At 42.8% G+C, this 25,753-nt stretch overlaps 1 protein-coding gene across 1 annotated transcript in view; it reads right to left on the reverse strand.

The window, feature by feature from the left end:
• The window catches only part of LOC135519264 (ubiquitin-conjugating enzyme E2 E3-like), a 45,389-nt gene that overhangs the window by 10,219 nt on the left and 9,417 nt on the right, over positions 1-25,753 (reverse strand). The window contains exon 4 of the mRNA XM_064944398.1: positions 9,216-9,348. Coding sequence (XP_064800470.1) covers positions 9,216-9,348 — 133 coding nt within the window. The remainder of the gene's footprint in view (positions 1-9,215; positions 9,349-25,753) is intronic.

Genomic DNA, 25,753 nt, shown 5'->3' on the forward strand with positions numbered 1-25,753 from the left:
AACTGAATAATATTAAGAAATGGTATAACAACAAATTCAATCCCTTCTAGACAATTTCCTGGACAAAATGTTTCACTGTAATAGTGAAGGTGTAAACTTAGCAGTAGAAAACCTAAACAGTAATTTTGACCTTTCAGCTTCCTATCAAATCTACAAATGTCAAGCAGACAACCTAAGAAAACGAACAGCAATGACAAATGGCTTGATGAAGAATGCAAAACGCTAAGTCATTTTTTTAGAAACCTATCCAACCAAAAACATAGAGACCCAGAAATCCTGAGCCAGAATCACTAAAACAATACAGAAATACATGGAAAAGAAAGAACAGCAAGTCAGAAATCAGCTCAACGTAATTGAAGAATCCATAGAATCAAACCACCTCTGGGAAAATTGGAAAACTCTAAACAAAGAACAACACAAAGAGTTATCTATCCAAAACAGAGATATATGGATAAACCACTTCTCCAATCTTTTTGGCTCTAAAACAAAGAACAAACAACAAAAACATAGACATGATCAAATACAAATCTTAGAAACAATTATTAAAGACTAACAGAACCCACTGGATTCTCCAATTACATTGAATTAACTACAGGACAAAATACAAACCCTGATTGATGTCATCCTGAATGAATTAATAAAATATACAGACCACAAATTCCTATTGGCCATACTTAAACTCTTTAACATCATCCTCAGCTCTGGCTTATTACGCCAAATTTTGGAACCAAGTACTGATCACATCAATCCACAAAAGTGGAGACAAATTTGACCCCACTACCGTGGGATATGCGTCAACAGTAACCTTGGGAAAATCCTCTGCATTATCATTAACAGCAAACTCATACATATCCTCAGCGAAAACAATGTATTGAGCAAATGTCAAATTGGCTTTTTCCCAAATTACCGTATGTGTCACGTTCTGACCTTTATTTCCTTTGTTTTGTATTTATTTAGTATGGTCAGGGCGTGAGTTGGGTGGGCAGTCTATGTTTGATTTTCTATGATTTGGGATTTCTATGTTTCGGCCTAGTATGGTTCTCAATCAGAGGCAGGTGTCATTAGTTGTCTCTGATTGAGAATCATACTTCGGTAGCCTCGGTTGCACTGTTTGTTTGTGGGTGATTGTCTATGTTGATGGCTTGTTTCAGCGCAGCTCGCATTAGCTTCACGGTTGTTATTTTGTTTACTGTTTTTTTGTATAGTGTTTCTGTGTTCAGTTCTTTCTTTAATTAAAACATTCAACATGAACACATATCCTCCGATCCTTCTCGCCTCTCCTCTTCAGATGAAGAGTGACAGTATGACAGACCACATATTCGCCCTGAACACCCTAATTGACAAACAAAGAAACAAAACAAAACAAAGACAAAGTCTTCTCATGCTTTGTTGATTTCAAAAAAGCTTTCGACTCAATTTGGCATGAAGGCCTGCTATACAAATTGATGGAAAGTGGTGTTGGGGGAAAAACATTATACAATCCATGTACACAAACAACAAGTGTGCGGTTCAAATTGGCAAAAACACACACCAATTTCTTTCCACAGGGCCAGGGGGTGAGACTGGGATGCAGCTTAAGCCCCACCCTCTTCAACATAATCTACAAATTGTCGAGGGCTGCAGCACCCGGCCTCACCCTACTTGAATCTGAAGTCAAATGTCTACTGTTTGCTGATGATCTGGTGCTTCTGTCCCCAACCAAGGAGGGCCTACAGTAGCACAGATTCTGTCAGACCTGGGCCCTGACAATAAATCTCAGTAAGACAAAAACTAATGGTGTTCCAAAGAAGGTCCAGTTGCCAGGACCACGAATATAAATTCCATCTACACCGTTGCCCTAGAGCACACAAAAAAATGATACATACCTCGGCCTAAACATCAGCGCCACAGGTAAATTCCACAAAGCTATCAACGATCTGAGAGACCAGGCAAGAAGGGCATTCTATGCCATCAAAAGGGACATAAAATTTGACACCGCAATTAGGATCTGGCTAAAAATACTTGAGTGATAGAACCCATTGCCTTTCTTAGTTGCGAGGTCTGGGTTTGCTCACCAACCAAGAATTCACAAAATGGGACAAACACCAAATTGAGACTGCATGCAGAATTCTGCAAAAATATCCTCTGTGTATGACGTAAAACACCAAATAATGCATGCAGAGCAGAATTAGGCTGATACCCGCAAATTCTAGAAAAGAGCTGTTAAATTCTACAACCACCCTAAAAGGAAGTGATTCCCAAACCTACCATAACAAAGCCATCACCTACAGAAAAATGTACCTGGAGAAGAGCACCCTAAACAAGTTGGTCCTGTGGCTCTGAGACCAAACCAAATCATGAGTAAACAAAAAAATAATTACTTGACACATTGAAAATTATTGACAAAAAAACTGAGCAAACTAGAATGCTATTTGGCCCTATACAGAGAGTACACAGTGGCAGAATATCTAAGTACTGTGACTGACCAAAAATTAAGGAAATCTTTGACTATGTACAGACTCGGTGAGCATAGCCTTGCTATTGAGAAAGGCCGCTGAAGGCAGACCTGGCTCTCAAGAGAAGACAGGCTATGTGCACACTGCCCACAAAATGAGGGGGAAACCGAACTGCACTTCCTAACCCCCTGCCAAATGTATGACCATATTAGAGACACATATTTCCCTCAGATTACACAGACCCACAAAGAATTTGAAAACAAATCGAATGTCTTCATACTTTTGGAAATTTTATGAGTGTAACGTTTACTGTGAATTTTGTATTGTTTATTTCACTTTTATTTATTATCTATTTCACTTGCTTTCGCAAGTAAACATATATTCCCTATGCCTATAAAGCCCCTTAAATTGAATTGAAAGACAGAGATAGAGAGGAGGGTAATCAGTAGCTCTCTCTCTCTCTCTCTCTAAACGGTTTGTGCCATCTATATGGCATGTTAATAAAGAATGTATTTTATTCCCATAACCACTGTAAAGGCTAATCCCATCACTGTGTTTAGTACTATAACTGCTGGAAAGGACAAACATATCATGACCAGTGTAGAGTGGTAAAACATTAAGTTCCGTGGCTAATTTGTTTTTATGTGAAATGGGGTAGAAATAACCATAGTAGCTAGTTCCCCTCCACTCCCAGAAAGAAATTATGATCCAGATTAAATCCAGATTCTGTAAAGTTTTTTCAGAAACATAATAAACAGTATAGCCTTCTGTTAGAAGTCTGTATGAACCCTTTGACATGTACGTGGGTCTGCAGCGAGCCATCGCAAATATTTGATTGGAACAGTAGCAACAAGTAGCAACAACTCATTCCATAAACCAGTCTAAAAAACAGATTGCGCTGACAAAAAACAAAACATAAATTAGTGACCTAACATCTCCAACTTGCGACATCAGTGCGTTCAAGACAACTGGGAACTCCGAAAAAAACGAGCTTAGACTGTAAAAAAAATCCTACAACTCGGGAATGGGGCCTCTTTCTAGAGCTCCGACTTTCCGACCTGAAGATCACTGACGTCATGATTTGACCTCGTATTTTTCAGAGTTCTCAATTGTCTAGAAAGCGCGCTCGCGTCGTGTGCGCAAGCATTGCAAAATAAATGTGCACATATATGTTATTCAATCACTGCACCAACACTGCTCGCAAGCGTCTGCGTAGCCAGGCGCTAAAATAGAACTCGATTCTATTTGTGACGCTTGACGCGCTGCAAGTCCTGCCTCTTCCATCTCTTCATTGGTTTTTAGGAGCATATACCCACGTGCCATCTCTTCATTGGTTTTTGGAGCATATACCCATGTGTGTGATTGAAAGATGAACTGAGGTCCACACTCCAGTCCAATTGGAAGTGGTAATGCAGCTTAAAGTTTGTTGCCTACCGCTATAGAAAGTCCAAAGAAGAAGCCTGAAGGAGGAGCGATTACTAGGATCTAACTGGGTTTACCGTTTAATCTGTGGATTAATTGTCGGAGTAGGGGACCTTGTGCATTTCAGGTAAAATAGCATCCCAATGTTTATATACCAGGACAGATTAGCTAGCAACAGCAAGCTTGCTAAATTTCCACAAATGTTTAATGCTTTTCAAGCTGTCCCCAAGTTAATACAGTTGGTTCAGAGTTTATTTTGATGGGTGGACAAAATCAACATGTGTGCGATGGCGGGCGAGTGTGCGGTCTGGTCAGCGTGTGAGTCAGTCGGGTATCCCTTCACCTCCCTTTGTTATAATATCTTAGGTCTGACAGATGCTTACTAGATAACCATAATGCATTGTATGATGTCAACAAACATGGCACCACACATAGCTGGCAAATAGCTTAGCATTATCTCATCATAATCAGTACAACCTTCAAAAAAGTATTTTACACACATCATATGTCTCCATTACAATATAAGCAAGAATAGGAATACATGGTTTGGCACCAGTACTTGAAAACATGTGAATAAAACAGTAAATACATTATGCTCCATATATACATACGGTGTGCTACAGTAGAAACAACAACAAGATATACAGAAAATAAGGATCTTACTTTGATAGGAAAGTGCACATGTCCAAAGTTATTATTTGTAAGAAAAACATCAATGAAGGCCAGGGGGAAAGGGTTTGCGCAAGGCCTGTTCTGACTAGAGATGCAGAATGTCTTCCGGCGCCACTATGCAGTATTTTTGTTTTTTTGGTGTTATTTCTTACATTGGTACACAAGGTAATCTTAGGTTTCATTACATAGTCGGGAGGAACTACTGAATATAAGAGCAACGTCAACTCACCATCATTACGACCAGGAATATGACTTTCCCGAAGCGGATCCTGTGTTTAGCCTTACACCCAGGACAATGGATTGGATCCCAGCCTGCAAGCCTAAACAACGTCGCCGTAAAGGGGCAAACGAAGCGGTCTTCTGGTCAGGCTCCGGAGACGGGCACATCGCGCACCACTCCCTAGCATACCACTCGCCAATGTCCAGTCTCTTGACAACAAGTTTGATGAAATCCGAGCAAGGGTAGCATTCCAGAGAGACATCAGAGACTGTAACGTTCTTTGCTTCACGGAAACATGGCTCACTCGAGAGACGCTATCGGAGTCGGTGCAGCCAGCTGGTTTCTTCACGCATCGCGCCGACAGAAACAAGCATCTTTCTGGTAAGAAGAGGGGCGGGGGGGTATGCCTTATGGCTAACGAGACGTGGTGTGATCATAACAACATACAAGAACTCAAGACCTCCTGTTTACATGACTTAGAATTCCTCACAATCAAATGTTGACCGCATTATCTACCAAGGGAATTCTCTTCGATGATAATCACAGCCGTATATATTCCCCCACAAGTAGACACATCGATTGCCCTGAACAAACTTGATTTGACTCTATGTAAACTGGAAACCACATATCCTGAGACTGCATTCATTGTACCTGGGGATTTTAACAAGGCTAATCTGAAAACAAGACTCCCTAAATTCTATCAGTATATCGATTGTGCAACCGGGGCTGGTAAAATCCTGGATCATTGTTATTCTTGGGGTGGCAGGGTAGCCTAGTGGTTAGAGCGTTGGACTAGTAACCGAAAGGTTGCAAGTTCAAACCCCCGAGCTGACAAGGTACAAATCTGTCATTCTGCCCCTGAACAGGCAATTAACCCACTGTTCCTAGGCCGTCATTGAAAATAAGAATTTGTTCTTAACTGACTTGCCTAGTAAAATAAAAATAAAAAAATTCTAACTTCCGCGACGCTTATAAGGCCCTCCCCCGCCTTCCTTTTGGAAAAGCTGACCACAACTCAATTTTGTTGCATCCAGCCTACAGACAGTAACTAAAACAAGAAGCTCCCACGCTCAGGTCTGTTCAACGCTGGTCCGACCAATCTGATTCCACGCTTCAAGACTGCTTCGATCACGTGGATTAAGATATGTTCTGCATTGCGTCCAACAACAACATTGACGAATATGCTGATTCGGTGAGCGAGTTCATTAGAAAGTGTATTGGCGATGTCCTACCCACAGCAACTATTAAAACAGTCCCAAACCAGAAACTGTGGATTGATGGCAGCAGTCGCGCGAAACTGAAAGTGCAAACCACTGCTTTTAACCAGGGCAAGGTGACTGGAAACATGACCTAATATAAACAGTGTAGCTATTCCCTCCGCAAGGCAATCAAACAAGCTAAGCGTCAGTATAGAGACAAACTAGAATCGCAATTCAACGGCTCAGACACAAGAGGTATGTGGCAGGGTCTACAGTCAATCACAGACTACAAAAAGAAAACCAGTCCCGTCGCGGACCAGGATGCCTTGCTCCCAGACAGACTAAATAACTTCTTTGCTCGCTTTGAGGACAATACAGTGACACTGACATGGCCCGCTACCAAAACCTGCGGACTCTCCTTCACTGCAGCCGACGTGAATGAAACATTTAAACGTGTTAACCCTCGCAAGGCTGCAGGCCCAGACGGCATCCACAGCTGCGTCCTCAGAGAATGCGCAGACCAGCTGGCTGGGGTGTTTACGGACATATTCAATCAATCCTTATCCCAGTCTGCTGTTCCCACATGCTTCAAGAGGGCCTGCTCCCAAGAAAGCTAAGGTAACTGAGCTAAACGACGACCGCCCCGTAGCACTCACTTCCGTCACCATGAAGTGCTTTGCGAGACTAGTCAAGGACCATATCACCTCCACCCTACCTGACACACTAGACCCACTCCAATTTGCTTACCGCCCCAATAGGTCCACAGACGACGCAATCGTAACCACACTGCACAATGCCCTAACCCATCTGAACAAAAGGAATACCTATTTGATAATGCTGTTCATCGACTACAGCTCGGCATTTAAATCCATAGTACCCTCCAAACTAGTCATCAAGCTTGAGACCCTGAGTCTCGACCCCGCCCTGTGCAACTGGGTACTGGACTTCCTGACGGGCCGCCCCCAGGTGGTGAGGGTAGGCAACAACATCTCCACCCCGCTGATCCTCAACACTGGGGCCCCACAAGGGTGCGTTCTGAGCCCTCTCCTGTACTCCCTGTTCACCCACGACTGCATGGCCACACACGCCTCCAACTCAATCATCAAGTTTGCGGACGGCACAACAGTGGTAGGCTTGATTACCAACAACGACGAGACGGCCTACAGGGAGGAGGTGAGGGCCCTCGGAGTGTGGTGTCAGGAAAATAACCTCACACTCAACGTCAACAAAACTAAGGAGATGATTGTGGACTTCAGGAAACAGCAGAGGGAACACCCCCCTATCCACATCGATGGAACAGTAGTGGAGAGGGTAGTAAGTTTTAAGTTCCTCGGCATACACATCACAGACAAACTGAATTGGTCCACCCACACAGACAGCATCGTGAAGAAGGTGCAGCAGCGCCTCTTCAACCTCAGGAGGCTGAAGAAATTCGGCTTGTCACCAAAAGCACTCACAAACATCTACAGATGCACAATCGAGAGCATCCTGTCGGGCTGTATCACCGCCTGGTACGGCAACTGCTCCGCCCACAACCGTAAGGCTCTCCAGAGGGTAGTGAGGTCTGCACAACGCATCCTCGGGGGCAAACTACCTGCCCTCCAGGACACCTACACCACCCGATGTTACAGGAAGGCCATAACGATCATCAAGGACAACAACCACCCGAGCCACTGCCTGTTCACCCCGCTATCATCCAGAAGGCGAGGTCAGTACAGGTGCATCAAAGCTGGGACCGAGAGACTGAAAAACAGCTTCTATCTCAAGGCCATCAGACTGTTAAACAGCCACCACTAACATTGAGTGGCTGCTGCCAACACACTGACTCAACTCCAGCCACTTTAATAATGGGAATTGATGTGAAATGATGTAAAATATATCACTAGCCACTTTAAACAATGTTACCTAATATAATGTTTACATACCCTACATTATTCATCTCATATGTATACGTATATACTGTACTCTATTTCATCTACCGCATCTTTATGTAATACATGTATCACTAGCCACTTTGTTTACATACTCATCTCATATGTATATACTGTACTCGATACCATCTACTGTATCTTGCCTATGCTGCTCTGTACCATCACTCATTCATATATCTTTATGTACATATTCTTTATCCCCTTACACTTGTGTGTATAAGACAGTAGTTTTGGAATTGTTAGTTAGATTACTTGTTGGTTATTACAGCATTGTCGGAACTAGAAGCACAAGCATTTCGCTACACTCACATTAACATCTGCTAACCATGTGTATGTGACAAATAAAATGTGATTTGATTTGCATTGTCGGAACTAGAAGCACAAGCATTTCGCTACACTAGCATTAACATCTGCTAACCATGTGTATGTGACAAATAGAGAAGTTTGTCTGACTCAGTAGAGCCTCAAACATAAATTGTCCACATCAGTGAAATGGGCTACATTGTATGTGAATTAATGAGGAGGCAGAACACATCTTAATTCAAACTGTTAGAAAATAATTAAAATTTGACAAATTGAAACATAATTAGCAGGCAGCATGCCTTGGTTTGAGGACAGCGCGGGTTAACTGTCCTGTTGCGTAACAATCACATTTTGGAACATTGAGTGCATTCTGACATTACGTGCATAAAATAACTCACGCTGGGGCGACCGTTAGAGATATTTGGAACTCAAGTGTGAAAAGGTTAATGAAAATATATGCTGTAAACTCAGTAAATGGCTCTAAAAAAGAGGAGCCCCTGCAGTGCCTATAACACACAGAGTCTACATCCCAAACGGCACCCTTATCTCTAAATACTACACTACGTTTGACCTGAGCCCTAAGCCACGTCTGACCGAGACTGAAACCACCACTGCTGCCTGTCTCTCTCTCAATAACAGCATTGTGTTAAATGGTTCAGGGTTATTCTGGTCCCCTGGTCTCCACAGTCATATGACAGTAGCGCAGAGTGCTGTAGTGTTATTGCTACTGTTTCGTGCATAATAGCCTCAAGGAGATGATGGCCGGGTGCCGCCACAGTTAGTCAACAAACACAAGACAAGACATCATGTTTATCAGCTTCAAGGTTTCAACTGATGACCTCAGCAAACTGCTCTACCTCCATGAATAACGATAGAGGACTAGCTGCAGACAGAAGCTGCATACCAAATTACACCCTATTCCCTACTTAGTGAACTACTTTTGAAAGAGCCATGTGGGCCATGTTACTGAGCTGTTAACCGTTAATACTCCGACCTCTAAACCTATAAGGCAAGTGATTAAAGCATTCAGTACCTTTGGTGGCTTGAAGGGGTAGTCGGATGAGAAGGTGATATCTAAGAAGAAGACTCCTCCCTCATACACCGAGCCTGGTGGTCCCAGGATGGTGGATCTCCATTCATAGATGTTGTCTCCCTTGGGTCCCGCACTGCAAACAAACAGAGACAACAGAACAGAGGGAGTGAAACACCGCCCAACACAGAATAACAGCATGTGCGCACTCCCTCAAATCACTTGGAGAAAATATCCTTTCTATTTTATTCAGCTATATTCAATTGTATTCTTCATATTATAAAATAATGCCACAGAATTCAAAGCAAATCTTGTCTGCTAAATGAAATAGTGCAGCCCACAATCATACAGCATTGTCAGAACAGGGCTTAACATAAGGATAATTTAAGAGTATACTATTCTGTCCTGAAATAGACAACATTTCTTCCTATGTTTCTTCAGACCTGTCTAAAATAAATAATGCATTTATTGTGAAGGTGTAGGCTATATTACATGGATTTATTAGACTTAAAATGTTGATGTTCCAAAGGTCAGCATCATTGGCTTGTAGGCTATGCATGGAAGGCAGGAGATGCTAAATGTGTTTATGTTAATTAACAGGCAAGTACCGTGAGACTGTGAGTTATTTGCTTGACAATCATCGGCTTACAAAATTTCATGACCAACACAGCACTAGTGGATGCTGCCTTGAGCTGGCAGACACTTATCTACACTGTCCTCACTCCTCACCCTCAGCTCCATTACCAGGTGATAAAAAGACATCACACACAAGCACGCTCTCACGTACACATGCACACACACACACACACACACACACACACACACACACACACACACACACACACTCAACAAACATGTCTGTCAGTAGCCTTGAGATATATAGATATACAATTGAAGTCGGAAGTTTAAAAACGCTTAGGTTGGAGTCATTAAAACTCGTTTTTCAACCACTGCACAAATTTCATGTTAACAAACTATAGTTTTGGCAAGTCGGTTAGGACATCTACTTTGTGCATGACACAAGTAATTCTTCCAACAATTGTTTACAGACAGATTATTTCACTTATAATTCACTGTATCACATTTCCAGTGTGTCAGAAGATTACATACACTAAGTTGACTGTGCCTTTAAAAAGCTTAGAAAATTACAGGTAATGGTGTCATGGCTTTTGAAGCTTCTGATAGGCTAAGAAAAAAAAGTTGAAATAAATCATTCTTTCTACTATTATTCTGACATTTCACAATCTTAAAATGAAGTGGTGATCCTAACTGACCTAAAACAGGGATTTTTATTTTTTATATACAGTTGAAGTCAGAAGTTTACATACACCTTAGCCAAATACATTTAAAATCAGTTTTCCACAATTCCTGACATTTAATCCGAGTAAAAATTCCCTGTCTTAGGTCAGTTAGGATCACCACACTATTTTAAGAATGTGAAATGTCAGAATAATAGTAGCGAAAATGATTTATTTCAGCTTTTATTTCTTTCATCACATTCCCAGTGGGTCAGAAGGTTACATACACTCAATTAGTACTTGGTAGCATTGTCTTCAAATTGTTTAACTTGGGTCAAACATTTTGGGTAGCCTTCCACAAGCTTCCCACAATAAGTTGGGTGAATTCCTCCTGACAGAACTGGTGTAACTGAGTCAGGTTTGTAGGCCTCCTTGCTCGCACACACGTTTCAGTTCTGCCAACAAATGTTCTATAGGATTGAGGCCAGGGCTTTGTGATGGTCACTCCAATACCTTGACTCTGTTGTCCCTAAGCCATTTTGCCACTACTTTGGAAGTATGCTTGGGGTCATTGTCCATTTGGAAGACCCACTTGCGACCAAGCGTTATCATCCTGCATGATGTCTTGAGATGTTGCTTCAATATATCCACAATTTTCCTGCCTCATGATGCCATCTATTTTGTGAAGTGCACCAGTCCCTCCTGCAGCAAAGCACCATCACAACATGATGCTGCCACCCCTGTGCTTCACGGTTGGGATGGTGTTCTTCGGTTTGCAAGCCTCCCCCTTTTTCCTCCAAACATAATGATGGTCATTATGGCCAAACAGTTCTATTTTTGTTTCATCAGACCAGAGGACATTTCTCCAAAAATTACGATCATTGTCTCCATGTGCCGTTGCAAACTGTAATCTGGCTTTTTATGGCGGTTTTGGAGCAGTGCTTCTTCTTTGCTGAGCAGCCTTTAAGGTTATGTCGATATAGGACTCGTTTTACTATTGGATATCGATACTTGCGTTTCTGTTTCCTCCAGCATCTTCACAAGGTCCTTTGCTGTTGTTCTGGGATTGATTTGCACTTTTCGCACCAAAGTACATTCATTTCTAGGAGACAGAACGCCTCCGAACTGAGTGGTATGACGGCTGCGTGGTCGCATGGTGTTTATACTTGCGTACTATTGTTTGTACAGATAAACGTGGTACCTTCAGGCGTTTGGAAACGGCTCCCAAGGACGAACCAGACGAGGAGGTCTACAATTTTCTGAGGTCTTGGCTGATTTATTTTGATATTCCCAATATGTCAAGCAAAGAGGCAGTGAGTTTGAAGGGAGGCCTTGAAATACATCCACAGGTACGCCTCCAATTGACTCCAATGATGTCAATTAGCCTATCAGAATCTTCTAAAGCCATGACATCATTTTCAGGAATTTTCCAAACCTTTTAAAGGCACAGTCAACTTAGTGTATGTAATCTTCTGACACACTGGAAATGTGATACAGTGAATTATAAGTTAAATAATCTGTCTTTAAACAATTGTTGGAAAAATGTCTTGTGTCATGCACAAAGTAGTTGTCCTAACCGACTTGCCTAAACTATAGTTTTTAATTATTATTTTTTATTTTTTAACAGGGTGGATCAGCTTAATATTGAGGAAAGATTGTTACTTCCATCAATGTAATTGTCTGCATCATTTCCAATCCCCCATATATTTTTGGGGTAAATATATGAATCCATATACATACATGTATGCATACATATACATATATATACATACATACACATACCTACAGTGCCTTGCGAAAGTATTCGGCCCCCTTGAACTTTGCGACCTTTTGCCACATTTCAGGCTTCAAACATAAAGATATAAAACTGTATTTTTTTGTGAAGAATCAACAACAAGTGGGACACAATCATGAATCAATCAAGTGAACTTTTTTACCAAATCAAAAACTGAAAAATTGGGCGTGCAAAATTATTCAGCCCCCTTAAGTTAATACTTTGTAGCGCCACCTTTTGCTGCGATTACAGCTGTAAGTCGCTTGGGGTATGTCTCTATCAGTTTTGCACATTGAGAGACTGAATTTTTTTCCCATTCCTCCTTGCAAAACAGCTCGAGCTCAGTGAGGTTGGATGGAGAGCATTTGTGAACAACAGTTTTCAGTTCTTTCCACAGATTCTCGATTGGATTCAGGTCTGGACTTTGACTTGGCCATTCTAACACCTGGATGTTTATTTTTTAACCATTCCATTGTAGATTTTGCTTTATGTTTTGGATCATTGTCTTGTTGGAAGACAAATCTCCGTCCCAGTCTCAGGTCTGACTCCATCAGGTTTTCTTCCAGAATGGTCCTGTATTTGGCTCCATCCATCTTCCCATCAATTTTAACCATCTTCCCTGTCCCTGCTGAAGAAAAGCAGGCCCAAACCATGATGCTGCCACCACCATGTTTGACAGTGGGTATGGTGTGTTCAGGGTGATGAGCTGTGTTGCTTTTACGCCAAACATAACGTTTTGCATTGTTGCCAAAAAGTAAAATTTTGGTTTCATCTGACCAGAGCACCTTCTTCCACATGTTTGGTGAGTCTCCCAGGTGGCTTGTGGCAAACATTAAACAACACTTTTTATGGATATCTTTAAGAAATGGCTTTCTTCTTGCCACTCTTCCATAAAGGCCAGATTTGTGCAATATACGACTGATTGTTGTCCTATGGACAGAGTCTCCCACCTCAGCTGTAGATCTCTGCAGTTCATCCAGAGTGATCATGGGCCTCTTGGCTGCATCTCTGATCAGTCTTCTCCTTGTATGAGCTGAAAGTTTAGAGGGATGGCCAGGTCTTGGTTGATTTGCAGTAGTCTGATACTCCTTCCATTTCAATATTATCGCTTGCACAGTGCTCCTTGGGATGTTTAAAGCTTGGGAAATCTTTTTGTATCCAAATCCGGCTTTAAACTTCTTCACAACAGTATCTCGGACCTGCCTGGTGTGTTCCTTGTTCTTCATGATGCTCTCTGCGCTTTTAACGGACCTCTGAGACTATCACAGTGCAGGTGCATTTATACGGAGACTTGATTACACACAGGTGGATTGTATTTATCATCATTAGTCATTTAGGTCAACATTGGATCATTCAGAGATCCTCACTGAACTTCTGGAGAGAGTTTGCTGCACTGAAAGTAAAGGGGCTGAATAATTTTGCACGCCCAATTTGTTAAAAAAGTTTGAAATATCCAATAAATGTCGTTCCACTTCATGATTGTGTCCCACTTGTTGTTGATTCTTCACAAAAAATACAGTTTTATATCTTTATGTTTGAAGCCTGAAATGTGGCAAAAGGTCGCAAAGTTCAAGGGGGCCGAATACTTTCGCAAGGCACTGTATATAGGCATACATACTTTTTAAAGAATATACCTTTATTATTCCCTGCAAAACCTACCACCCTTTCCCCAACGGGAGTAAACTAATAAACACTTCGGCTTCTACCTTCAGTTTATACACCTTATACACATTTTACAGACACAATCTATTTTACAATAGTTATATTTTGTTTGTTTTTAGTCCTTCCTCTATTTCTGATGTCCATTCAGTTTGATTTTTATTTGTAACTGTCCTATTTCACAGAATTTCTGAACCTATATACATTTTACAGAGCCCGTATGTTTTACATTGGTAATCTTATTAGTCCCACCCTCCAGCTCCATTCAATCCCTCCCCATCCATCTCTCAACATCATCCAGTCCCACCCTTCAGCTCCATTCAACCCCTCCCCATCCATCTCTCAACATCATCCAGTCCCACCCTTCAGCTCCATTCAACCCCTCCCCATCCATCTCTGAACATCATCCAGTCCCACCCTCCAGCTCCATTCAACCCCTCCCATCCATCTCTCAACATCATCCAGTCCCACCCTTCAGCTCCATTCAACCCCTCCCCATCCATCTCTCAACATCATCCAGTCCCACCCTTCAGCTCCATTCAACCCCACCCCATCCATCTCTCAACATCATCCAGTCCTACCCTTCAGCTCCATTCCACTCCTCCCCATCCATCTCTCAACATCATCCAGTCCCACCCTTCAGCTCCATTCAACCCCTCCCCATCCATCTCTCAACATCATCCAGTCCCACCCTTCAGCTCCATTCAACCCCTCCCCATCCATCTCTCAACATCATCCAGTCCCACCCTTTAGCTCCATTCAACCCCTCCCCATCCATCTCTCAACATCATCCAGTCCCACCCTTCAGCTCCATTCAACCCCTCCCCATCCATCTCTCAACATCATCCAGTCCTACCCTTCAGCTCCATTCAACCCCTCCCCATCCATCTCTCAACATCATCCAGTCCTACCCTTCAGCTCCATTCAACCCCTCCCCATCCATCTCTCAACATCATCCAGTCCCACCCTTCAGCTCCATTCAACCCCTCCCCATCCATCTCTCAACATCATCCATTTTGAATTTCTATTTGCCATATATTTTTCAACTGTGATGCTTCACAACAGTACTGAACCTTTCTACTCTCATAGCTTCTACAGATTGTAAATTAAAAATAAACATTTTTGCTAAAATAATTATTATATTATTGATTGAGTATGGCTTTTCAAATCACCCAGTATTGCTATCTTCAGCGTTAGTTCGAGGCTAATGTTGCAATTCTTCGGACATTCCTGGACCTGTGACCAAAAACGAGCTACAAATGGGCAATACCAAAATAAATGATCTAATGACTCTGCCTCCTCACAGCAGAATCTGCAGAGTTGGGAAGATTGTATCCCCCATATATATAACATTCTATTAGTTGCAAGAATTCTGTATAGTAATTTAAATTGAAAAATTAGAAGTTGCATTGTTTTGCATATCAATTCAAACCATGTGCCATGGAATGGGTACATCGAAAATCTCTTCCCAACTATTTTGCAATTTATATGGCACAGCTGTCAAGTTTTTTGGTTCTTAAATTAAATTGGTATATGTTTTTATTTATCGCACTTTTCTTTAACCATTTATGTTCTTTAGTACAGGGCTGACATACAAGTTCCTTACTTTTTTCCCCTTCTACTTGCCTCTTCCAGTTTTGTGGTAATGCTGCAATTAGTTGGTTGTAATTTTGGGTAGAGCAGACATTTCCATATGTCTGTGTTAGCTGCATGTATGACATAACCCCACCTGTCCTATTTATGATATCATTCACTAAAATTATACCTTTTTTATGAAGAATGTCTTATTTCTTTTGGAACTTTTGTGAGAGTAACGTTTACTGTGAATTATGTATTATTCTATTTCACTTGTTTTGGCAAGGTAAACATATGCCAAAAAAGCCCCTTGAATTGAATTGAAAGAGAGATATAGAGAGGAGGGAGTCAGACACACCACCCTGGGTAATCAGTAGTGCTGCTCTCTCTCTCTCTCTCTCTCTCTCTCTCTCTCTCTCTCTCTCTCTCTCTCTCTCTCTCTCTCTCTCTCTATCTCTCTCTCTCTCTCTCTCTCTCTCTCTCTCTCTCTCTCTCTCTCTCTCTCTCTAATGCAACACACGTTAAAGCTGGCGCATGCTTCATAACGACTGGATTGGTCATACAGTTCCATGGTTAGTGATGCATCAATATATTTCACATAAAGGCTCTCCAACCCTGTTTTTATGATTCATACATACTTTCCTAACTCTAAAATGTGCCTAAATAATCTACAAAATCAGATAATTCTTTTAATCAACCAGTTGGTACTGAAACAGAGATGAGTATCCATGTATTTAGATGGATTTCTTTCAGTGAAACTTTCAGTATTCTGAACCTGCAGGGATCTAATTAACGGTACATGTACTGAAAACCTTATTGAAAATCTGTTGGCCAGCAAGTTGGAGGGTTTTCAGCGGTTGATATAAATATATTCAGCCTGCAAAGTCCGTTATGCACCATCATAAGGTACGTCTGAGTACTAACTGCTGAGAAGTGCATAGGAAAGGTGTCAATTCTAAATGGGGTCTTAGGGGAATTCTTCAAGCATAGTCATTCTTACAAAACATGGTGCCAAATCTCTGTTATTACCTCTAACACTTTGCTCTACAACCCAGATCCTTCCAGATACAAACATGGTGAATGAGCAACACTGTCTGGTGCTATTCTGAAACACAAAGCAGGAAGTGGTTTCTGAGGCGGCTGTCTCTCTGCAGTGACAGAGTATTTAGTGCAGAGAGAGAAAAATAAGCATTGTATGTGGTGTATTATAGTAGAGCTTTAAGTTATGCTGAGAGCATCATGCCAGCCCAGATCAACACGATACAGTACAATCACACACTAGTCAACAAACACAAAACAGTTTCATGCTTTTAAGCAAACATTAACCCGTTTTAAAAATCCCTGGGAGAGTAATACATTCATGATTATGTTTTGTCATACAACCACTACTACAAGGTAAACCAACACATAATCAAATCACACCATTACATTTACATTTTAGCTAACGCTCTTATCCAGAGCAACTTACAGGAGTAATTAAGACGAAGTGCCTTGCTCAAGGGCACACCGGCAGATTTCCGCATAGCCGGCTCCAGGATTCAAATCAGCAACCTTTTGGTTACTAGCCCAACGCTTTTAACCACTAGGCAACCAGGACATTGAAGACTAGGATAGCAGTGCTTCTATAATATATGTCCCATGGGAGGACTGAGGAGGTGGGATCTGCAGAGGAGCGGTGGAGACCAACTGAGAGATGAATCATCCCTGACGAGGTATTGCCTTTGTGTGTGTGTGTTTGTGTGTATGTGTGTGCATGCATGTGAGTAGCTGGGCTACAAAGCTGCTCTTTCTCTCTCTCTCTGGCAAGACCTGTTGCTAAGGGATATGCCAAGACATTTAATTGTGGATTATGACAAGGCAGACAGTCATGAAAGAGAGCAGCCCTATTCATCTCCTCTGACTATGATACAACGGGAGAGAGAGAGAGACAGTGATACTACAAAGTGGAGAGACGCAGCACTTCAAAACACTGTTCTGTTTGAGGCCTGACATAGATGTTTACACAAATGAAACGCTTCCTGTGGTGTTGTGTTTATAAAGTCCTAATTAAACTCTGATTTCAACAAAGAAGGTGGAGGACAACCCACAATGTATCCTGTAACAGCTCTTCTCTCCTCTCCACCATCTATGAAGATGTACATTTATGTTAGGAGGAACATTTCTACTTGTTACAACTCACATGAAAACATTTTAAAATCAGTAAGCAGGCTGTGACATTTCTGTTTCTGACAGATGCCAAGTCCTTTTTCAAACCTGGCCCTGCTCTTCATCCAAAATAGACACAATAACATGAACAGAAAAGTTTACACAGAGTACTGTATCTGTTGTGAATGAGATGCTTTTCTGTAAGACAAGGTCATTTCTGACTCATGAGATATTGCTAGAATAACATGTCACATGCACTCTTAACAGGAAAACAGCACAGAGAAGATATAGCTCATGAACACAGGGAGAGGGGGTGAGTTTCCAAACCAGTGTTTGCAAACAACAGGAATGACAGATAAACAGAAGCTTTGTTTGTTGGGCACAGCACAGAGCGCATGTCATACAAGACAAACCACTGCTGATTAAAATACAAAACCCCACCACCACATCCCAGGTCTATTGACGGGTACACTGTGATGAGACAGACGCGACCCACAGGCCTGCATCCCTACTGGGGGTCTGTGATTAGAGTCAGCTAGCTCAGCATCTCCTGGGCCAGGGGCAGAGAGGGAGGAGGCTGTGTCCCAAATGTGCCCAGGTCAAAAGTGCACTACATAGGGAATAGGGTGCTATTCGGGACGCATGAGAAGAGAAATGCTAATCTAGGAAATGGGCAGGCTTTGCTGACAAAAACAAGTGCCTGATGTGGAGAGCAGCTTGTTGACAGGCCACTTTGATGACAGGATGAGGACTCTTTTGTCTGGTTCAAAGGGACCGAGGCAGTAAAAAACCGGTTAACCAAATTGGACTGGCGCGTTGTGTAGCTGGTCTTCCCTTTGTATGTGTGTGTGTGTGTGTGTGTGTGTGTGTGTGTGTGTGTGTGTGTGTGTGTGTGTGTGTGTGTGTGTGTGTGTGTGCGTGCGTGCGTGCGTGCGTGCGTGCGTGCGTGCGTGCGTGTGTGTGTCTAGTAGAATGGCAGGTGGCTTAATGGTCTGTAGGGTCTGGTGTCTTATGTTCTGGAGATGTAGTGAGACGAGACTCCCTCCAGAACCCTTGGCTTCCTATTCTCTCCACTACCCGGGCTGCGGCTAGCGTGAAAGTAAGTGGTGTGGCTTTGTGCTCTGTGTTACAGTGATGAGCTAGTGACCGGAGACTAGGTCTGTGACCGGAGACTAGGTCTGTGTCCCAAATGGCACCCTATTCCCTATGGAGTGCACTACTTTTGTATTCCCTATATAGTGCACTACTTTCAATCAAAGCACTGTGGGGCCTCGTCAAAAGTAGTGCATTATATAGGAAATAGGGGGCCATTTGGAACTCAAAGCAGGTGGATTCGTCAGGCAGACATAGCGTGCACTCTCTGACAGCCTGAGCCTTATCAGAGCACAGCAACACAGTCCGTAGAAGTATAAAGCAGATCTGAGCCCATACTCATAAAGCGTCTCAGAGTATGAATGCTGATCTAGGATCAGGTCATCCATGTCTATTTAATCATATTTATTATGATCTGAAAGACAAAACTAATCCTGGATCAGCCCTCCTACTCTGAGATGCTGTGTAAATACGGACCATGATTACAGAAGAAAAATACCAGTGAGTGAAACATTCTACCACAAATCAACAACAGAACATTACCAAGTGCTGTGTGGCCTGACCTCTAAACCCAAACTAAGGCTAACAAGGTTGGGCTTCCATGGATGCAGCCGAGAGGGGGGAGAGTGATTATAAAAGGAACACAATGTTTTGCCTTGATAGTCCCTTTAACAGTCCCTTTAAATGAAAATGAGACACGACACAAGGTGAATGTGGGAAAATCAGCTGTGATCAAAGTGATGAGCGTTTTATCCTTCCTATCCCTCACATAGTGGCATTGTGACATGAAGGGACATGTCCACCACCATGATGATGATGATGATGATGATGATGATGATGATGATGGTGGTGGTGGTGGTGGTGGTGGTGGTGGTGGTGCTGGTGGTGGTGGTGGTGCTGGTGGTGGTGGTGGTGCTGGTGGTGGTGGTGGTGCTGGTGGTGGTGGTGGTGTGCGCGTGCGCGTGCGCGTGCGTGCGCGGTCTAGGCCAAACAGCCACACGCACACACACGCACTTCTATTCCGTGTTTTATCAGAGTAATGGGCTCTGAGCAGAGGAGGGGGGAGGGAATCATACTGGGACAGCCAGCTGACTCAGGAGACCCTGTAAATGGGGTAGGGAGGGAGGAGGGATAGGAGCAGCCAGGAACAGCCAGCCAAAAGCCTACTCCTGAGACACTGGATTCAGACAGAGCAAGGGGCCAGCAGCCTAGCAAATTACATTAGGGATATACTCCCTTGAGATTAAAGGCCGGGGGAGCACAAGCATGAGAGATAAAGAATCATTATCTATATTTACCATGTCTGAGGGAACTAATGCAGGACCGGCTTCACATACCATCCAAGGCAAGTGTAAGAAAATATCTTTAAGAAAGACTCAGGCTTTCATATCACATTCCCCAAACAGCAATCAGGATTCACTCATTTATATTATGCAGGTTAGATCATCTCTTTGTGTAAGCCTTTAAAACAGGATGTCATCCAGTAACACTAACAAGAGAGATAGAGGTTGGTGAGCTACTGCAAGTGACTGACCCAGGCTCGGTCCTCGCACCACACCCTTCCCCTGAAGTGTGCAGTTGCACACTCTCTCCCCATCATCGATTTAAAAGCATAGGATTGGTGTAAGTATTGGCTGGAAGGAGTTTCCACCATTTGTAAGTCAATGAGAGGAAGTATGTAGGTGCCCACTTTAGAAGACATGTGGATAATAGGGATCGAGCTTGTAGTCCTGTCCAGAGTCCAGTCACAGTCAGGCTCAGACTACAGGACATTCGCCAGAAGGTCAGACTGTAATCTAAAACACTCTCATTCCCCTGTGGGACAAGCTAAGTGTAATTCATTCACAAACAATTAATTAGAGGCAAAGCAAGGCCTCACACAGGTGACGCTAATACGTTGAATGAATCACTCAGAACAGAGGCAACAAACACAACATTACACACTTCAATAACGCATCAAGTGTGTGATAATTAATGGGGGAGGTGGAGAAATGTCCTATAGAGAGGTGTGGTAAGGGCAGAGGGCGGTTTAATGGGGCACAGGGGCAAACAGGGTGTGTGTGTGTTTCTGCTGGGTCCTTTTGTGCCACAGCAAACCCCAGTGGGACTCTGATTGCAGCCAGCCAGGGCAGGTCCAGCCAGATAAATACTATTACTGTCATCTCAGGAGTAAATGTGTGTTTGAAAGGCAGCCAGCACAGAGAATGTAGAAAGACTACAGAGAGGAAGGAAGAACCAGGACTGGAGTAGACAGCAGTTTTACCCCTCGGAAGGGACTGGAGTAGACAGCAGTTTTACCCCTCGGAAGGGACTGGAGTAGACAGCAGTTTTACCCCTCGGAAGGGACTGGAGTAGACAGCAGTTTTACATTATAAAGGGACTGAAGTGGACAACAGTTTAACCTTAATAACCTCTTTGGGCTAGGGGGCAGTATTTTGAAGTCCGGATGAAAAGCGTGCCCAAAGTAAACTGCCTGTTACTCAGGCCCAGAAGCTACGATATGCATATAATTGGTAGATTTGGATAGAAAACACTCTAAAGTTTGTAAAACTGTTAGGACAGCAGTTTTACCTTAAGAAGGGAGAGGACAGCAGTTTTACCTTAAGAAGGGAGTGGACAGTAGTTTTACCTTAAGAAGGGAGTGGACAGCAGTTTTACCTTAAGGCGGGAGAGGACAGCAATTTTACTTTAAGAAGGGATTGGACAGCAGTTTAACCTTAAGAAGGGTGTGGACAGCAGTTTTACCTTAAGAAGGGAGGGGAGAGCAGTTTTACCTTAAGAAGGGAGTGGACAGCAGTTTTACCTTAAAAAGGGAGTGGACAGCAGTTTAACCTTAAGAAGGGAGTGGACAGCAGTTGTACCTTAAGAAGGGTGTGGACAGCAGTTTTACCTTAAGAAGGGAGTGGACAGTAGTTTTACCTTAAGAAGGGAGTGGACAGCAGTTTTACCTTAAGGAGGGAGAGGACAGCAATTTTACTTTAAGAAGGGATTGGACAGCAGTTTAACCTTAAGAAGGGTGTGGACAGCAGTTTTACCTTAAGAAGGGAGTGGACAGCAGTTTAACCTTAAGAAGGGAGTGGACAGAAGTTTTACCTTAAGAAGGGAGTGGACAGCAGTTTTACCTTAAGATTTAAGAAGGGAGTGGACAGCAGTTTTACCGCAAGAAGGGTGTGGACAGCAGTTTTACCTTAAGAAGGGAGTGGACAGCAGTTTTACCTTAAGGAGGGAGAGGACAGCAATTTTACTTTAAGAAGGGATTGGACAGCAGTTTAACCTTAAGAAGGGTGTGGACAGCAGTTTTACCTTAAGAAGGGAGTGGACAGCAGTTTTACCTTAAGAAGGGAGTGGACAGCAGTTTAACCTTAAGAAGGGAGTGGACAGAAGTTTTACCTTAAGAAGGGAGTGGACAGCAGTTTTACCTTAAGAATTAAGAAGGGAGTGGACAGCAGTTTTACCTCAAGAAGGGTGTGGACAGCAGTTTTACCTTAAGAAGGGAGTGGACAGCAGTTTTACCTTAAGGAGGGAGAGGACAGCAATTTTACTTTAAGAAGGGATTGGACAGCAGTTTAACCTTAAGAAGGGTGTGGACAGCAGTTTAACCTAAGAAGGGAGTGGACAGAAGTTTTACCTTAAGAAGGGAGTGGACAGCAGTTTTACCTTAAGGAGGGAGAGGACAGCAATTTTACTTTAAGAAGGGATTGGACAGCAGTATAACCTTAAGAAGGGAGTGGACAGGAGTTTTACCTTAAGGAGGGAGAGGACAGCAATTTTACTTTAAGAAGGGATTGGACAGCAGTTTAACCTTAAGAAGGGTGTGGACAGCAGTTTTACCTTAAGAAGGGAGTGGACAGCAGTTTTACCTTACGAAGGGAGTGGACAGCAGTTTAACCTTAAGAAGGGAGTGGACAGAAGTTTTACCTTAAGAAGGGAGTGGACAGCAGTTTTACCTTAAGAATTAAGAAGGGAGTGGACAGCAGTTTTACCTCAAGAAGGGTGTGGACAGCAGTTTTACCTTAAGAAGGGAGTGGACAGCAGTTTTACCTTAAGGAGGGAGAGGACAGCAATTTTACTTTAAGAAGGGATTGGACAGCAGTTTAACCTTAAGAAGGGTGTGGACAGCAGTTTTACCTTAAGAAGGGAGTGGACAGCAGTTTTAACTTAAGAAGGGAGTGGACAGCAGTTTAACCTTAAGAAGGGAGTGGACAGAAGTTTTACCTTAAGAAGGGAGTGGACAGCAGTTTTACCTTAAGAATTAAGAAGGGAGTGGACAGCAGTTGTACCTCAAGAAGGGTGTGGACAGCAGTTTTACCTTAAGAAGGGAGTGGACAGCAGTTTTACCATAAGAAGGGAGTGGACAGCAGTTGTACCTTAAGAATTAAGAAGGGAGTGGACAGCAGTTTTACCTCAAGAAGGGTGTGGACAGCAGTTTTACCTTAAGAAGGGAGTGGACAGCAGTTTTACCTTAAGGAGGGAGAGGACAGCAATTTTACTTTAAAAAGGGATTGGACAGCAGTTTAACCTTAAGAAGGGTGTGGACAGCAGTTTTACCTTAAGAAGGGAGTGGACAGCAGTTTTACCTTAAGAAGGGAGTGGACAGCAGTTTAACCTTAAGAAGGGAGTGGACAGAAGTTTTACCTTAAGAAGGGAGTGGACAGCAGTTTTACCTTAAGGAGGGAGAGGACAGCAATTTTACTTTAAGAAGGGATTGGACAGCAGTATAACCTTAAGAAGGGAGTGGACAGGAGTTTTACCTTAAGGAGGGAGAGGACAGCAATTTTACTTTAAGAAGGGATTGGACAGCAGTTTAACCTTAAGAAGGGTGTGGACAGCAGTTTTACCTTAAGAAGGGAGTGGACAGCAGTTTTACCTTACGAAGGGAGTGGACAGCAGTTTAACCTTAAGAAGGGAGTGGACAGAAGTTTTACCTTAAGAAGGGAGTGGACAGCAGTTTTACCTTAAGAATTAAGAAGGGAGTGGACAGCAGTTTTACCTCAAGAAGGGTGTGGACAGCAGTTTTACCTTAAGAAGGGAGAGGACAGCAATTTTACTTTAAGAAGGGATTGGACAGCAGTTTAACCTTAAGAAGGGTGTGGACAGCAGTTTTACCTTAAGAAGGGAGTGGACAGCAGTTTTACCTTAAGAAGGGAGTGGACAGCAGTTTAACCTTAAGAAGGGAGTGGACAGAAGTTTTACCTTAAGAAGGGAGTGGACAGCAGTTTTACCTTAAGAATTAAGAAGGGAGTGGACAGCAGTTGTACCTCAAGAAGGGTGTGGACAGCAGTTTTACCTTAAGAAGGGAGTGGACAGCAGTTTTACCATAAGAAGGGAGTGGACAGCAGTTGTACCTTAAGAATTAAGAAGGGAGTGGACAGCAGTTTTACCTCAAGAAGGGTGTGGACAGCAGTTGTACCTTAAGAAGGGAGTGGACAGCAGTTGTACCTAAAGAATTAAGAAGGGAGTGGACAGCAGTTTTACCTTAAGAATTAAGAAGGGAGTGGACAGCAGTTGTACCTTAAGAATTAAGAAGGGAGTGGACAGCAGTTGTACCTTAAGAATTAAGAAGGGAGTGGACAGCAGTTGTACCTTAGGAATTAAGAAGGGAGTGGACAGCAGTTGTACCTTAAGAAGGGTGTGGACAGCAGTTTTACCTTAAGAAGGGAGTGGACAGCAGTTTTACCATAAGAAGGGAGTGGACAGCAGTTGTACCTTAAGAATTAAGAAGGGAGTGGACAGCAGTTTTACCTCAAGAAGGGAGTGGACAGCAGTTGTACCTAAAGAATTAAGAAGGGAGTGGACAGCAGTTTTACCTTAAGAATTAAGAAGGGAGTGGACAGCAGTTGTACCTTAAGAATTAAGAAGGGAGTGGACAGCAGTTGTACCTTAAGAATTAAGAAGGGAATGGACAGCAGTTGTACCTTAAGAATTAAGAAGGGAGTGGACAGCAGTTTTACCTCAAGAAGGGTGTGGACAGCAGTTTTACCTTAAGAAGGGAGTGGACAGCAGTTTTACCTTAAGAAGGGAGTGGACAGCAGTTGTACCTTAAGAATTAAGAAGTGAGTGGACAGCAGTTGTACCTCAAGAAGGGTGTGGACAGCAGTTTTACCTTAAGAAGGGAGTGGACAGCAGTTTTACCTTAACCTCTTACACTTATGGTGGCGCTATTTCATTTTTGGAAGAAAAACGTTCCCGTTTTAAACAAGATATTTTGTCACAAAAAGATGCTCGACTATGCATATAATTGCTACTGTTCGAAAGAAAACACTCTGACGTGTCCAGAAATACAAATATCTTCTCTGTGCGTGCCCTTTAACGTGAGCTTCAGGCAAAACCAAGATGACTTGGCATCCAGGAAATGACAAGGATTTTTGAGGCTCTGTCTTTCATGATCTCCTTATATGGCTGTGAACGCAAGAGGAATGAGTCTGCCCTTTCTGTTGTTTCCCCAAGGTGTCTGCAGCATTGTGACGTATTTGTAGGCAGATCGTTGGAAGATTGACCATAAGAGACCACATTTACCACGTGTCCGCCCGGTGTCCTGCGCCGAAATTGGTGCGCAAAAGTCACCTGCCAGTATTTTTCCATGGGGCACAGAGAGAGAAGCAAGCTTCCACGAACTGCATGTCAATGAAGAGATATGTGAAAAAACACCTTGAGGATTGATTCCAAACAACGTTTGCCATGTTTCGGACGATATTATGTAGTTAATCCGGAAAAAGTTTCACGTTGTAGGTGACTGCATTTTCGGTTCGTTTCGGTAGCCAGGCGCAATGTAGAAAACGGAACGATTTCTCCTACACACAGACGCTTTCAGGAAACACTGCGCATTTGGTATGTGGCTGGGAGTCTCCTCATTGAAAACATCAGAAGCTCTTCAAAGGTAAATGATTTTATTTATTTGGTTATCTGGCTTTTGTGAAAATGTTGCGTGCTACATGCTACACAAAATGCTATGCTAGCTTTGCATACTCTTACACAAATTAGTCAATTTCTATGGTTCAAAAGCATATTTTGAAAATCTGAGATGACAGTGTTGTTAAGAAAAGGCTAAGCCTGAGAGC

This window comes from Oncorhynchus masou, chromosome 29, assembly GCF_036934945.1.
Source record: "Oncorhynchus masou masou isolate Uvic2021 chromosome 29, UVic_Omas_1.1, whole genome shotgun sequence".
Classification (NCBI taxonomy): Eukaryota; Metazoa; Chordata; class Actinopteri; order Salmoniformes; family Salmonidae; genus Oncorhynchus; species Oncorhynchus masou.